Source organism: Epinephelus fuscoguttatus, linkage group LG6 (assembly GCF_011397635.1).
Source record: "Epinephelus fuscoguttatus linkage group LG6, E.fuscoguttatus.final_Chr_v1".
Lineage (NCBI taxonomy): Eukaryota > Metazoa > Chordata > Actinopteri > Perciformes > Serranidae > Epinephelus > Epinephelus fuscoguttatus.
Window position 1 is genome coordinate 39,742,852 of NC_064757.1, and position 16,865 is coordinate 39,759,716.

The window sequence follows — 16,865 nt, forward strand, 5'->3', positions numbered from 1 at the left end:
TTTATGCATTATCTTTCACAGTGGTGTAAAATAATCTGTTTTATCATGAAATCATTTTTGAAGTGGAAACTTCAAAGGTTTCAAAAGGTTTTTTTTTCTTTCAGTCATGCAACGAAGTAATTAAATGATACAGTTATATCAAACAAAATGAGCTTTAATAGGAGTATTTATTTCTTTTTGTCTTGTTTCTGTTGAGTGGTCTCTTTGACGCGTCAATGTCATGAATGATTAATGTCATAAAAATATATTTTCTTTTTGATTAAGTGTTTTTTCCTTTATAGAATATTGTTTTCCCCAGGGACACCACCTTTAATTCCATTACATCAGAAAGATTTTCTAAATAACCATTCAGTGTGCATTAACTCTCCATATTATGAAGGGTAATAATTACAGACATTTTGTTTCAAACATACTGCGGATAATATCAGATCTGACAGAGGTTAATATACAGTTCTTATCATGAACAGTGTTTCTCTGAAAAGCAATCTCATGAGAGGAGTAGTTGATTAAAAAATGGAGGCGAAATCCTGTGGCTTCAGGAGTTTTCTGCTTCTTTGATGAATCATTTCAGTAATTATTATTCATATTCAGTTTGGCAGCAAATTGGAGGATACATGTAAATTGTAATGTTACAAAGCAGGTCTATTTCAAATGGCAAAATTAGAGCAAATGTTCTATTCATGGGGCATTCAGTTATAATCCATTGTTCATGAATGATGTATTTCAACACTGATATCTGGTGAGTTGTCTACACTATTGAATTGAATGTTCCATTACACACACCCAGTTAATTTCTGCTTTCATTTCACTGATGGATTAATAATGATCTGTCATTAAATCATGTCCTGCTGCATGACAACATATCTTTTGTGTTTTTAGTGAATGTAGCAGAAAGAAGTCACGACAGAAGATTTCTATGAAACTAATCTGCAAAATTTATATAAAAGATCACATTAGATTAACATATCAATAACGCGCTGTATTTTAGAGAACGACACAGACTGTGAACAGCCCAGGTTAGCTCCCCTGCTAAATTTGATTTTTATCTAATTTTGAGACATGAGCACTGTTCTTCTGCGTCTCTGCTGCCTGAATAAGCGACCAAACAAACATACACCCGGGGAACGTTCACTGCTATTGTCAGTTTACGAGCTAGTTAGCAAATTAGCTAGTCAGTGGTAGCACATAATGATGAAAAATTTGAGCTAAACTAGCTTGAGACTCTGTTGTATCATCTCAACCATATGCATCTAAGGGTGTTTTTACACTTGGTCCTTTTCAGCCCTCTAAACAGCCTCGGAGCGGTGACTCAGAATTTTTTGCGCACATGTGAACACCAAGAGAACTCAGATCATGTGAAGCAAACCGATCTCGGACCACCTCGGGAAGTGGTACAGTATGAGTTCAGTTCGCTTCAAGTCTGTGGTGTGGTTCACTTGACCTGAGCCTTGTAAACACAAGTGCTCCAGGTTCGCTTTGCTCTTTGGCGTTGTATTCGGCCCTCTAAATCACATGTTGGTGGACTGGGACGCTTGAAAAACCAGACGAAACTACGTCAGCCTGTAAAGCTTGCAAGGACACAGGACGAGGAGTAGTTTGGTCCACAGAATTTACTGAGGAATGTAGAAAACATCAAACGGCAACAGTCTACAGCACAGAAACACTGAGCTGAGTTCATTTTCTGTTGGTCCACCTTTTGGTGCATTTAAGAAGACAGAGATCAGTTCATTTAAAAAGAACTAAATGTGAAAACACCCTTAAAGTGCACCAACAGAAAAAGGACTCTGTTTTTTTGTGTGTTCACATTGTCAGTTCATTTGAAAGAGGACTGGGTTCTCTTTCTGGTCAACTTCAGCTCTGATGGGGTCTCAGTCCTCTTTCTGTTCACACTATATATGAGATGTATATTGATATAGTTTTGTTTTTACTTTGACGTGGCACATCGCTTTCAGATGTACTTGATATTGTAGGAAAACCTTAGTGTCTGTGCTGTAGACTGTTGCTGTTTGATGTATTCTACACTCAACATCTGGAGACGTGCAGTATCTTCCATGGACCAAACTACTCCTCATCCTGTGTCCTTGCAAGCGTTACAGGCCGACGAGGTTTTGTCTGTTTTTTTCAGGCCAGGTCAACAGCATGTGATTTAGAGGGTTAAATACAACGGCAAAGAGCAAAGTGAACCCGAGGTGCTGAGTTCTCTTGGAGTTTTCACTTGTGCACAAAAAATGCTGAGTCACTGCAATGTCTCCGCTCAGAGGGCTAAAGAGGACCAAGTGTGAAAACAACCCTAATGAGCCACTAATTTAAAAAACTTATTATGGTATATGGACTGCATTAAAAAAGCGCTTCTCTAGTCTTAGCAAACACTTAAAGTGCTTAACACTACAGGCACCATTGACCCCATTCACACACTCCTGCTCATCAGATAATCATTCATGCACACTTACACACCAATGGCACATCCATCTGGAGCAATTAAGGCTCAGTATTTTGCCCAAGGATACTTTAACATGTAGACTGCAGGAGCCAGGGATCAAACCGCCAGCCTTTAATTGGTAGACAGCATCTCTCTCCTGAGCCACAGCAGCTTCATAGAGGCTGTTGTATTGACTGTGGTCCTGCAGCGTTATGAGCTGGGAGGATGTGCATGCTGGAATTAACTCACGTTTGAGAAAGATAAACCTTTAAAAATAAATTGTCATATTGCAACAACAAAGAGGAGAGGGAGGTCCTCGTGAAAACAACAGTGATTGGTGATTGGTCGATAGGGACGCACAATAAAACATATTGAGTGTGTGTTTGGGGGGGGGGGGGGGGGGCAAGCCTGAAGAGGTAGGTTATAAAGGTTTTGGCATTTTTGATCTGGTTAGGCAGTGAGTTCCACAGAGAGGGGGCAGCAACTACAAACACCCTGTGTCACCTCTCATCCAAGAGGCTTCTTCATTTCGAACGGACTGGTGCGTAGTTGCAGGCTATAAACCCTGTGTGAGTGCGAACCCTTACAGAGTCATTGAGATCACATGAGAGTTGTTGACCCACGCGGGCATCGTCTGTGTCATTAGCGTTAGATGGGTCAAGGTGTGAATGGGTGTTAAGTCATCTGGGAAGGGATCCCAAGACTGAACTGTAGGTGGGTGATAATTGGTGTCATAGTCCATCTCCTCTGTTCAACTATGGTTGTTCCAGTTTGACGTAGATGGCTTCTTTCACGCCTCTTTCAAACCACCTGTCTTCTCTGGCCAAGACAAAAACATTGCTGTCCTTGAAAGAGTGTCCCTTCTCCTTTAGATAGATTTGGTGTTTTGTCCTTAGGGTGGACAAGCTTCTGTCTCAGTGTGTTGCTGGGTATGAAGTGCACAGGGATGCAGTGTTTGTTGAAGATCCTCCTGAGTTTCTCAGACACTCCTGCGACACAAGGAATAGCTTCTTGGAAGAAACTCAAGCAAGTCCAGTTGCCTACGATAGAGCACTTATGATTACCATGACCTGGATGACTGAGAATCTTCACAGACATCCCGTCCACCCATGTTCAGCGCTTGGTCCTGGGGATTTATAGGAGGTTGGTGTCAGCAAAGTGGAGACAATGAGAGCAGGTGTGCTGGTGTAGGAGGTCAGAGAGATAAGGGGGCAGCAGGTTGTTGAGGGTCTTTTAGGTCTTGAGTAGAATCTTGAAGTTTTTCCTGTGTTTGACCTGGAGCCAGTGAAGGTCGTGGAGGAATGGGGAACTCGGCAGAGTTCAGTACACACTACAGTTGGTTTCGGACGTTGTTTCTGCATGGATGAGTGTTTCTGCAGCAGAAGGGGGCAGTGAGGGTCAGAGACGGGCAATGTTACAGAGGTATAGAACTCAAATTTTGCAGATTTGGGTGGAGGGATGACGATGGAGCCAGAGCATGTGAGCGGAGCGGGTGGAAATTTCTGCTCCTCGCTCGCAGACCTTTGTGCTGCTCGTCCGCTCTGCTTGGTTCTGCGCATTCTTCGCTCCGCTCCATCATAAATTTTATCCCGCTCCACTTGCTCACCACTCCACTCAAAAAAACTGTGTCGTACTACCCTAACCTGTAATCTTCTATTCACAAATAAAACATGAGCTTGGTAGATTCTCCGGGGAAGCCCTCTCTCCTCTCCCCGCAGTTAGGGACCGTTCACAACAGTACCGCTGGCAGGGTGGAAATAAGTCAAAGTGTGGAGGAGACGGACCGGGTTAAGCGGCCGACCTCCGGGGAAGCCCTCTCGCCTCTCCCTGCAGTTAGGGAACGTTCTCCAAGATACTGCTGCTTCTCTTCTCAGTTTTCTTTTCTGAAGTACACAGTAAACTCCATAGTTTTGAAAGAAAATAATGTGGGTGTGCGCAGGTACAAAGATGCATTCTGGGTGGGGCATGAGCGACCGGAGTGAAATTGGAGCCAGAGATAAGGCTCCGCTCCACCTTTTAAAAAAAATAGCTGCTCCTCGCTCAACACAAAATCCTCCCGCTCCCCGCTCTGCTCACATGCTCTGGATGGAGCCTTCAATATTGGTTGCAAAATCCTGTGTGGGGCATAACTGCTTATCCTGTTTGGGGGTCGCGGAGGGGTTGGTGCCTAGCCCTGCTGACACTGGGCAAGAAGCGGGGTACACCCTGGACAGATCGCCAGACCATCACAGGGCTGACACATAGAGACAGACAACCATTCACACTCACATTCACACCTCTGGCCAGTTTAGAGTCACCAACCACCCTAGGTTCAAACCAGGAACCTTCTTGCTGTGAAGCGACAATGCTAACCACGCCACCTGAGTCTGGGCCAATAATTAAGATATTAGACTTATTCCATTTGGGTTTCGAAAAAATTCTGCATCCAGGTTTTAATGTCTGTAAGGCAGGTGGTTGAATAATAATAAAACAATGTTAACAATTAAATAAAAAATACTTCAACATTATTTTTGGATGACTACATGTAATATCAGTTGGACCATAAACCAGCTGAGGGTATTTTCAGCGCTGACTTTGATCCACAGCTCACAGATTATACCATGAATTATTAGATTATATGCATCACATAATGATATAAAAAGTATACAGTCCACATACAGTTTTCTGTTTTTTTTCTCAGCCTAAATTGACAGTTGAAGTCTGTGTGTGTGTGTGTGTGTGTGTGTGTGTGTGTGTTAACCCTTCAAACATATTACCCACACCAACACCTGTTCTCACGTTCTTGGTTTCATTGCTCCTGCAGGGGGTTTTATTCTGCCTGAAGTTTCCATTAGTAATTGAACTCTCTGATCCACAGTGCAACAGTCTTTTACCTGGGGTAAATCTGTCTGATCCAGAGAAAAGCTCAGATACAGCAGATCAGAGAGAAAACATTTCTCAATGCCCCCGTGGGTTCAGTCATATCTTGTGCATGAACTGTTCTACTGTCTGATGATTCCCTGTCCTGTCTTTAACCAATTACCCCCTCGCATTGACGCCATGTTCTAGTTGTCACGGAGACATGAGTTGAAATTATGGAAAGTGCTCCTGCATTATTTTCCTGTCTCTTGAAATTCAATACAACGCTTTTATTTGCAGTAATTTGCACACTGAGTGTTTTAATGCAAATACTCTGCATAGAATGTGATGCTATAATGGTAATGTGTGGGGTTTTTCTTCCCTCTGTTTGCAGATTATACCCAAAGACAATGAAACTCGCTCTACTTTAATGTACAAGTACATCATCCATGAAGATTCAGTGCCTGTCAACAACAACAATGTGATCCAGGAGGACACGTACGAGTGGGCTCTGAAGAGCTGGTCTCCGTGTTCCAAGCCATGTGCCGGAGGTAATGAAAAAATTACCATCGAATTACAATAGAAGAATAGAGGAGAATTTTTATTCCTCTACTTATCAACTGCGATTATCTGAATATTATACTCGTTGCTTTTGTTGTAAATAGGCAGCCTTTAATAATGCAGGTCCTTGTTGCTGTTTTAAGCCAGGACATATCATGAGTCATCCACATTTAGCTCCCTTTCTTGCAAGCTGAAGCTGTTTCTTTTGAATTTTAAAGGCATTTAAAAGTAATTATTTTTGGTTTATGTCCTTGAAGTGTGATTTATTAAACAGCTGTGCTAGCATATTTTTATCATTTAAAAAACAAAGGTGCTATGTTGTAATATGTTAATATGTTAATATGTTAACATATTAACATACTTCTTTGTATAATAGGATGCTAAAATGATGAGCACCACTGGTTTTGTGGTGCCTCAGTAGGTAGGTATGCTTTGAGCAAGAGACAGTTGTGTCATTCATTCATTTTCCCTTGTCCGCTTATCCTGTTGGGGGTCGCTGGGGGGCCTGGAGCCTATCCCAGCTGAGATTGGGCAAGTAGAGGGTTACACCCTGGACAGGTCACCAGACTATTGCAGGGCTGACACATAGGGACAGATTCATGTTCACACCTATGGCCAATTTGGAGTCAAGTTAGAGTCACTAATTAACCTAACCTGCATGTCTTTGGACTGTGGGAGAGAAGGCCTGACTATCCAGAGAAAACCCACATTTACACGGGGAGAACATGCAGACTCCACACGGAGGGGCTCCTCCACTCTTGCTGTGAGGCAACAATGCTAACCACTGCATCACTGTGTCGCCACAGTTGTTTCAACTAAACAGAAATCATTTGATACCACTCTGTGAAGCTTGCAAACAGCAAAGGAAGGGACCTCTTTTCCCCAAGTGTGTCCTTTAGACAGCAGTTTTAGTGGATGTTTTAACCAAAAAGGCTTTACTCTAATTTAAAGACAATAAATCAACAAACGTCCTTGGTGGGATGTGTTGTTTTAGGTATTGGCTAGATGAGGAAATACAATCTAGAAAGCCAGTTTATCAGAGTAATACCGTAGAACTTCAATTAAAAGCCTAGTCCCTCTTACTAGCCCGGTGTGGCTACACATTTTGACAAATAAACGCCTGTCTCAATTAAGCCCGGTTTCCACTGAGCAGTACAGTTCGGTACAATTGAGTTCAGTACACTTTTATCCATTTCCAATGTGAAAAGCTGTGGATGGTACCAATTGAACCATTCCGTACCATCCCCATTTTTGGTCACCCCTTTCTTGGGGTACCTAGCACACAGATCTGGTACCAAAAGGTGTAGCTGTGAACACTGCAGTCTGTTGATTGGTCTACAGCGGATGGTCACTCGTGCTCAGGGCTGAGTTGTGTCTGGTTTTGAGGCTTAGACGCCTGGTCCGGTTGTCAAATAGTCAATTTTTTAATAGAAGTTCTTCAGATGTATAAAAGCAGGTTTTTGGCTACCTCAAATTACGTGTCCATTCCTCGATTACCCTTCATATTGCTTTAGTCCATAGGGGTCCTCAGATCAAAGGAATCAAAAGATTTTCTCATAAAAATGAGCAACAGTTTTGTGTGAAAGGAATTAAAGGCCTGTCCCATATAGACGGCAAATAAAGCCCCATTGAGTTCAGTGATTGTAGTAAATAATAACCCAGGATATTAATTGGAGTTTTACGGTACATCCATGAGTCTGAGGACTTCAGACAGACACTTAAATGAATAGGGATATGAGAAAGGATCTTCCTGGAAGGTCATCATGTTGACAGTAATTCTATCTTTCATCACTAAGATCATCCGATAAACAGCAGAGTTACAGTGTTAACATCGTAAGTTATCTTGGAAAATGTGCACTTGCATGTATTTGATTAACCAGTGCAGGTGGCAGGATGACGGTGCATAGTGTTCAAAAGTTGAGCCAGGTTCAGTCTTTCCGCCAGATTATCCCTCTGTGTCTTTACCCCTGCTGCGTGACCCCATTGAAATGTATGGGTGTAGCTGTGTATTTAAATGCAGTGCTGTTGTATGTCTGAACATGGGCTCTGGGCAACGTTGTGTGAGAGGCTAACGTCGGAGAACAAACAGTTCTTTGAAATTCAAGCATTAACTTTATTGATGCTGATTTTTTTTTTTCTCCTTTTGAACTGTTTTTAACAAGCCTCTGATCCAAAAAAAAATTGGTTTTGTGGTTTTTGGAGGCTATAGTAGTATCAAGTATCAAAATTGCCTACAAAAGTCAATGGCAAGTGCCACACAATATTAGGATGGGGAGCATTTTGGGCTGTGTTTTTCACACTGGGTACAGATCTGGATAAGAGAGGTTGCAAGCTGTGCCTGAAGTGCCTCCTGTTCAAGACTCCCTTTTCAGGGATCTGCGGGGTTCTACAGTCAGGCTTGAATTTTCAGCCAAGCACTGATGGCTCCAAGGACAATGGTGTGCCAAAGAATGTACAAACTGATCACACCTGAATCAGTTGTTCGTCTCAACAATGAATGGCCAGCTCACATGTTGGACTTGGTGGATTTGTCTCACCGGGCAGCATTTTCAGCTGGTTGTGGACAATCAAAAGTGTCAAAAGTCGGTTGTTGTACCACCTCACAGCAAAGAGGTTGTGACTCTGTAAAGCCTGACTTATGGTAGGGAGCTTGACCCTTTTTTTGATGACTGTTCCAACACTAAAAATGTTGCTTGACACTTTCCTTACACCTGGAGAATTTTGTTTTGTCATCGTCATATTTTGTCACGCAATATAACTGGGTCATCACAGCGAGCCTCTCTGACATCTAACCTCAGTGGAGTTTTGTGTGTCCCAGTGTGAGCAACAAAAGGCTGGATCCAGCTGACCAGATCATCGAAACAGTTGGCAGACATCCGAAAATACAGGAAGTGCATCTGTTCGTCCATGTCCCACATTTGTTGGACCAAAACATTTTCACCCTGTAGCTCATTTGTTGGTCTCATTGACCACCTCTTTTTCATGCGCTCTTGTTGTCTTCTCAGTAGAAGTAAATTTAAAATCTCTCCCACCTTAGTTAACTCACTGATTCAATCAAATCCCTCCACTATCAAATATAGATGCAAAACCAAAAGCTGCCAGAAGGATATATCCTCCAATCATGGTGATAGAATGTGTCGAGGTGGTGGTCTGGCAAACACACAGGGCATACTGTTACCACAGAGTGGATTTAACGCTGAAAGAGTTTGGTGAGTAGAGGCACAGAGGCTAAGAAACTGTCTGCAAATACCTGGTAGATTTGTCTTTCAGGAAGCGCCAAAGCAAGCCTCATGACTACATCCCCTGATAATCCAAGCTCAGACTTGGATTATCACCCTGCACACTCCCCAGCTACACATCAGAGTCATAGAGTGCCTGAAACTCTTGTTCTCACCCGAACCTTAAAGTCCAGGGATGGGGTTTCCTGCACATGCAGCGTCTGATTCTACTGAACTTCCTCTTGAAAGGAATCATCGTTTCATCTTCAGAGTTATGCTCCTGTGCCACTACCTGTAGGCATATCTCTCTGAACACACCCAACCATGGCCTAACCTCCAAAGTCTGTCCTTCATCTCTTCATCTGATGTATCAGGATAATCACTCAGTGCTCAGGGAAAGAATACTGGCAGAGCACGGTGGCCTGTATAGACATTACAACAATTCTTTATTTAGAGACCACAGGGACAGTCAAATGGCTTTAAATTATTGGAATTGAAATGACCATTACACTGGGGAAAGAAGAGGCTTTTCGCTGCAGGGTGTGGGGGAAAAGGAGAGATGACTGTAAAAGCTGAAAAAAAAACCAGCCTCATGGAAAGAGTGGCACCCCAGGGAAAAAGCGGAGTAAATTCATTTTGACTTGGATGTGAGCAACAGTTTTAATTAAAGTACACAAATACAATTCTTGGCAGTACATCAGTGTTTACTTTTGTTGCCAGACAGCCTGTTTTCAGCTAACATTTTTCTGTAACACTCACTAATTTATTGCTTATCCACAGAACATTTTGTTTGTACACTGCCTGATGTTTCAGAGCATACTGCAACAAATAATGTCATGCATTAAATACAAAGATGCCACAGTGTCTCACACTATCATAAACAAAGATTTACTAGGTATTACATCAGCTACGGGGTCACAGTGTGTGTCAGCTTCCCAGTAAATCTTGACACCAAGCATTTGTACTACATGCCATCATTTGTTGTAGCTGTTAAACGGATATGTCAGCAAGAGTCTCATGTTTTTGGAGACCGTACTCATTGCTCTTGACTGTCACATTCTGATGCATCTCTCAGAACACAGAGAGGGTTTGTATTTGTGCCTACGCAAGTGGTTTTCAGAAGGTAATAATGACAGGATCCCACTGTAAAGTACAACTTGTGGAGCAAGGTGAAAGGTAAACATAATAATGATAATAATAACTTAAAATTGTGTTTCACAATAAGGGAATTATAAGCACTGAGTGATTATCCAGATATGTTTCTAGCTTTCTTCTAAAAATATTTAGCAAGCTGGCTTCCCTGATATCTACAGGTAGTGTGTTCCATAGCTTTGAGGCATAATTGACTGCATAATTGCTAAGCCCCGCCCCTTTGTGATGGTCCAACAAGCTGTCGCAGTAAACATGGAGCCCACACTGTAACTAACTGCACTCCCTGAAGAAATATTATAATATTTTTGGACAAATGAAAGAGAGATTCCAGAGAGAAGCAGACAGAGGGGTCTACAGTCTGTGTTTGAAGGATATATCCAGGATGTCAATCTGACTCAGCAGCAACAACAGGTTAAAAAGACAAAGATAGTTAGAAGCTAAAGCCGAACTATAGGCTACAGATCACAGTGTAAAAGTGAACCACCACATCACTGCTGATCGCCACACAAGACAATGAATATAAAGGGAAACTTTGCTGATATTGAACCAGCTGTGTGGCATCACAGTGTGTGCACATGAACCGTGTTCAGCTTCGCCCCCGTGCCGCTGCCAGCACCCGGACCTCCGCCACCAGACAAGGAGGGATCTCTGGAGGAAGTCAAACAACGTTCATCTGCACACAGTGCGATGACACACAGCTGGTTGAATATGAGCAAAGTTCCCCTGCTTCCCTTCACTGGTTCCTGTACAGCAGGGTCGGTCTTTGTTTCACTGTTATAATCATTAAAAAGCAAAAGCAGCATGTGTATACATTCAGTAGGCTATATCTTCAGTAGCTAGCTAACCCTACACTTTTCAGGGTTTGATTTTGGTTTTGGAACAGGGAAGAAACGTATATCTTTTTCCAACCTCTCCAGGTAACGAGTATCATTAATACACGACGTGCCCCAGGCACAACATTTAGCTCCAAACCCACAAAACCAGCCTGAAAATGAAGGAAATCTGAAACGACTGCATTAGAGTCAATGGAGCACAGCTGTGTTGTTGTCAGACCCTGGTCTGTGCCTACATGATGCTATGTTATGATTGGTCAGTCCGCATCCGAGAGCGGGACTTAGCAAAGGGTCAATTGCCAAAGGCTGCATTCCTGATCTTCTTCCAGCTGTTGCCAGGAACCTCCAATAAACCAGCAGCAGATGATCACAATGTTCTTAGAGGCAAATAGTTGACAAGGGAGTTAGCGATTCAGCTTGGTCCCAGCCCGTTTTGGGCTGTGTATACAAGGAGGAGGAGCTTAAAATCAATTCTAAATATAACAGGAAGCCAGTGCAGAGCAGCTCAGACTGATCTGATATAAGACAGAAATGATACCTTAGCTTCTACTGAAAAATATTTCACTTGTTTCACTACTTTTTAATGAAGAAGACCGATTGTTAAATGTTAATTCCTAAAGTCAAGTTGGTCTAAAATTGACAAAATTGTCATTCAAATTTAGAAATGGTCAGAACAAATAATTCTGATTGATTTTTTTTGTTTTGTTTTTTTTTTTTAAATGTTCACTGTCTCTTTTTACGAATTACACAAAGATTTCATAACAGAAAGTCTTCACCCGTTTCACAGGGTTTCAGTACACCAAGTATGGATGTCGAAAGAAAGGAGACACAAAGATGATCCATCGAGGCTACTGCGACGCCAGCAAGAAGCCAAAGCCCATTCGCAGGATGTGTAACCTTCAGGACTGCACTCAGCCTCAGTGAGTACAGATTCTTGAAAGAGCTAATAAGATTCAAGCTGGGACTTAGCTGCACTCTATTAAGATACAAAATGTTAACGTGGCTTTTCTCAGCATGAGTTGAATTTGAATTAGCTTCTCTTTAGCTACAGTGTGTGTGTGGTACAGTGGGACTGGACTGAAAATAAGTGCTTAAAACCTTAAAAATCTGTTCTTCATCAAGATGTGAACTATGGCTCACTGTGTGATTTCACTTCAATCTTTTTTTTAATCAGTCTTTCCAAGCACTTAACAATTTGGCTCATAACTCTTATTTCTTATCCGTGGTTTCTTTGCTCTTTACTGATCTGTCAGTGTAGCTGACACCTAAAAAGAGTGGTTGAAATCCTCTGTCACTGCATATCTCATTATATTGCAGTATTGATGTGCATCGTGTTACAGTGCATTTTCTGGGAAATCAGTTAAGAAACTGGGAATGGATATAGCAACCAGATGAGGTTGTTGTTGTTTTGGCTCATTCAGCAAATTGAAAACAAAGACAAAACAAAGAACGGCATCAGATTGATGCAGAATCAAAACCATGAAGGAGTCCTGCTCAGTGATTTTCTACATCACCCACAGTGGTGTTGAAAACCCAGAGATATAAACGGAAAGGTACCACAGTATAAACAGTAATTGATGTCATATTCATATTGTCTCAAGGTAAACAGCACATTATCATATTTCCCATCCTGACACCTGAATAAGTTTGTCTCTTGTTTTAACTTTTCCTACCACAGTGGAAACTTCCTATAGTGAGCACTTCTGTCCAGGTCAAATTGATCACTGCAAGCAGATGATTATCCTAACGAGGCCTGCCCCCGACTAAGATTCACCCGAGTCGACCAGTAGTCGTCATTTAGGGCCATTAGTCGACTAGTCCCCAGCATGTTTACGATATGAATGTAATGATTAAATGATATATTTTGGTGGTTTGAGTTGAAGGTGTGAGAAAGAATAGTATCAGTAACATTGTTAACACTGTGCTACATTACAGAGAAATACAAAACCGTACTAATGAACCTTCATTAATATAGGCCTATATTTTATCTCCAAGTGCACGTCACACACTGAGCGAGCCGCCTGTTAATGACGCTGTGGGCTAATGGGCATGTAGCTACTTCCATGTTTCAGATGATACGCCATGTTTGTAGTCGACCAATGAAGATGAGTTTACATATCACCTTGGGTTCGTCCTTCACCTTCTCAAAATGATCCCACACTTTGGATTTCCTGCCCGACATGTTATTAACTAGCCCGTGGAATAACCGCAGGTACCAGCCCTGGAAGTTAGGGGCCGTACACATGCTGCGTCTTTACCTGCTTTGAAAATGCGAGGTCTGGAGCAGGTTGCGTCTGAGGTTGCTATGCAACCTTAACAAGCATCATATAGCCTATTTAGATGAAATCCTGAGTGCAGAGCTGATCTTCTTCCAGGAGCTGTTTATAAGTGTGTAGGCCTATTGTCTGTGGGACAGATGTAAAGCTCTGGGTAGCCCTGCACTAACATGATCAACTTTTCTGTATTTATCAGACTGAATATTTACAGAAGAAGGGAAAGATATCTGTTGGCTGTGATTGGTTTCTAACCTGACTCCTGTCTAACTGCTGAGCGTGGCCTGTTCCTGTGTCTGTCCTTTCAAATGAAGGTTTTGATTTATTTTGACAAGGTGCAGCTCCTCATAGAGTTTCGCATTGCTGTTTTTTCCTGTGACTAAGCGACCAATGAAATCTTGCCAACTAAGACCTTTCTGGTCAACTGATGTTTGGTCGACTATTAGAGGGCAGCCCTTATTCTAACTGATTTTTAATTCTTTTTTTTTTCTGTATATCTCATACAGATAACCAACCAATTTACACTTATTACATGAATATAAATTAATGCTACTTACCGAATTTTACTGACTGTTTCAAAATACAGTAGAGCTGTTTCAAGTGCTGCTTCTTCCTTTTCCTTCACCAAGGGCCCACTCACACATTACATGACTGGGCATTATCACTCCACTTCACAAGGGCGCTTCAACCACAGGTGCTTTCTCAGTACGCATTCGTTATCCATCTCCATCACCAGCAGCCACGACTCTTTCCCGTTGTTGCAGCCTGAGGAACACCAAGTTTCACTGCTGCTTCTCGTTGGCCTATTTTTTGGCTGTTTGTCATAAGCTTTTAGGAGACTATGTTTTTCATTGAGAGAAAATTATTTTCTTTTTCCCGGCATCACCTTGTGAGCAGCATCAGCATCAGATAGCCAGCTGGAAGCAGACAGGTTAACACGAGGTAAAGTATCATGGGAGTGACCTTTAAAAAATTGAATTAGCATAGGTTTGAAATTGTTTTTCAGTATATTGTCCTGTATGAAAAGAATTAAAATGACCACTGTAAGCAGACCACTTGATAGATTGTATTTGAAGACTTACTGAACATTACTTAAAAACACATTGATGGGTTGTGCTGAAAGGCTTGAAAAAAGAACAGTGTGCCCACATCTTTTGTTGTTGCACAATTTCCCAGCTTGTATCCAGAAATAGGTTAATCAAATGCATTAAGAATACACTGATCGTACAATCGTTTTCATTTTTCTTCAAACTTGAAAACCAGTGCCAGACTGATAGAAGTGCTTGTTAATCTATTTTCTCTTTTATAAAGAACAACGTACTGACTTTGCCCGTAGTTTGTAATAGTGAATGAACCAAACCAATCAGATTAGCTTTTGCTTTTAATTTTCCTGCACAGCCTATTACTTAGTTCGTGTTATACATTGTGAGTGGTCATTGAAATTTTATTATGGGTCCTTGAAAAGTCATGGGAAAGTTTGGAAATTCTGGCCATGAAAATGTATGGAAACCTGCAAAAATGTGGGGTTTAGGATGATTGGAATTAAAGCTGCAGCATTTACTGTTAAAACAGCAAACGAATACTGTGTTATCTAATTATCTCCCTGCCCATGAAGGCCTGACTCCAAACACCCTGGTCAAAATATGCATTTTGTCAATTGTGTTTGATCAAATAATAATATATGTAATAATACATTTCATTTATAAGCACCGATCAAGACACTCTAGGTCACCCTACAGGCAAAGATGGAGAAAATAACAGCAGATTAAAAATGTCAACGGGAGAAGGAGTAAAGTAACATTCAAAAAAATTAAATAATAATAAAATAACAACAAATAAATATTAAGCAAAACAAGTTTACAATGAATAAAAGTCTGTGTAAATAGCGGCAGTGGAGAGAGAGAGAGTTGAGTTTCAGAGGTGGGGGCAGAGTGGTCAAAGGCTCTAAACGTCATAGTGGTCAGGCAGGCTGGCGGGACAGTGAGGTGGAAGGAAGAGGAAAACCTGACAGTGCAGGTGGGGGTGTGGATGTGCAAGAGTTCAGAGAGGTACAGAGGAGCTTGGTTGTGGATGGCCTTAAAGGTGAGGAGTAAGATCTAAAAGTCAGTGTTATATTTAACTGGGAGCCAGTGAAGCTGCTGAAGGACAGGAGTGATGTGACTGAGGGAGGAGGTTCTGGGGATGATTGAGTTCTGGACCAGCTGAAGTTTGTGGATGGACTTGAGAGAGAAACCAAAAAGGAGCGTGTTACATTCATCTATGCAGGATGCAACCAGGGGGTGAACAAGAATGGCAGTACTGTGAGGTGTGAGGGACGGGTGAAGGCGGTTAATGTTGTGTCATAACCATTTGTTAAAAAAAAAAACACACCACACGCACACACACACAAACACACACATCTGAGTATGTGAACAACCAGTTTTTTATGGTAGCAAGAAGGGGCCCTGCACAGAATTTATGACTGAGGGCAGAGCAATCACATTTTGACTCATCTGAGATACTCTGTGTGTTAATATTATGGTTCATTGTCAGTTGTGTAAAACTTTTTGATGAGATAATAAAGGTTTAATCAAAATAATCAGAACAGTCAAGTTCTAATCAGGAACAAGAAATGAAGAAGTCATTAAATCTTTAAATGAATTTGGCACGAGGACCTGTAATGGAAATTAAAAACCAATGAGTGCTCAAATAGGCTGACTATTGTATGGTATGGTATAATAATATGAGGAAGAATCAAGTCAGTGTTCAGTAGTTCAGGTGTATATTCAGCAGCTATTTACTTCTGCTGTGCTGCATTTGAGCAGCAGCATAAATCTTAAGTTAAACTCGTCTCTCAGTGTTTGTTTTAGCCTTTCTTTTAGTTCCAGAAGCCTCAGAGACTGAGCCAAAACCAATGAATCTGTAAATGATTTTACCCTGTGCAGCCCTAAATCTGCTGCCCCACGAGCCAGGACAAGTCTACTTTTTATCAATACGTCCCTCCAGTGTGACTGGTTAGGAGAGCAATGAATTGTGTTGCAAGAGATCCATCATAGCAGCGTTTCCTCCAGAATCATTTAAAAAGCGAAGACAGCCACGTTAGAGACGAGATAACGGGGTGAAAAACGGCCTCGCTGGGTGAAAACGCACTCAAGCTGTTAGCAGCAGCAGCCTCTCTCAAAACAGCAGCGGGGGTGTGAAAGTAAAAGAGAAATCTGAGGAAATTAATGTGTTGGCTGAGGTGAAGGAGTCTAAATGCAGAGCCATGACACAAAAGGCCTGCAGGTGACAGACATGGTGTGAAAGAAATGGATGCATAAGCTGATTTGGGGTGGAAAAGCTCAAAAACTGCAGAAATCATCCGTCCAGACCTCAAAGCTGCAGCATGAGACAGCTTCTTCAGGTTATCAGGCAACTTCAAAACTCAGGCATGATGCAACACCAAAGACCTAACATACTGAGTTAATGTTTATCCACCAGTTGTTCTGTTGAGCCTCAAACCAAAGGAACGAGAGAAGCGAGAGATCTAAAGCTGCTGTGATCTGACGCTGGATGAAATATCGACTCTGCTGTTTAGGAACTGTATTTCTCT

General features: G+C 41.8%; 1 protein-coding gene across 1 annotated transcript in view; it reads left to right on the plus strand.

Moving 5' to 3' along the window:
- Window positions 1–16,865, plus strand: part of adamts3 (ADAM metallopeptidase with thrombospondin type 1 motif, 3) — a 222,900-nt gene that overhangs the window by 184,071 nt on the left and 21,964 nt on the right. Inside the window, exons 18-19 of the mRNA XM_049578474.1 lie at window positions 5,652–5,808; window positions 11,809–11,941. Coding sequence (XP_049434431.1) covers window positions 5,652–5,808; window positions 11,809–11,941 — 290 coding nt within the window. The remainder of the gene's footprint in view (window positions 1–5,651; window positions 5,809–11,808; window positions 11,942–16,865) is intronic.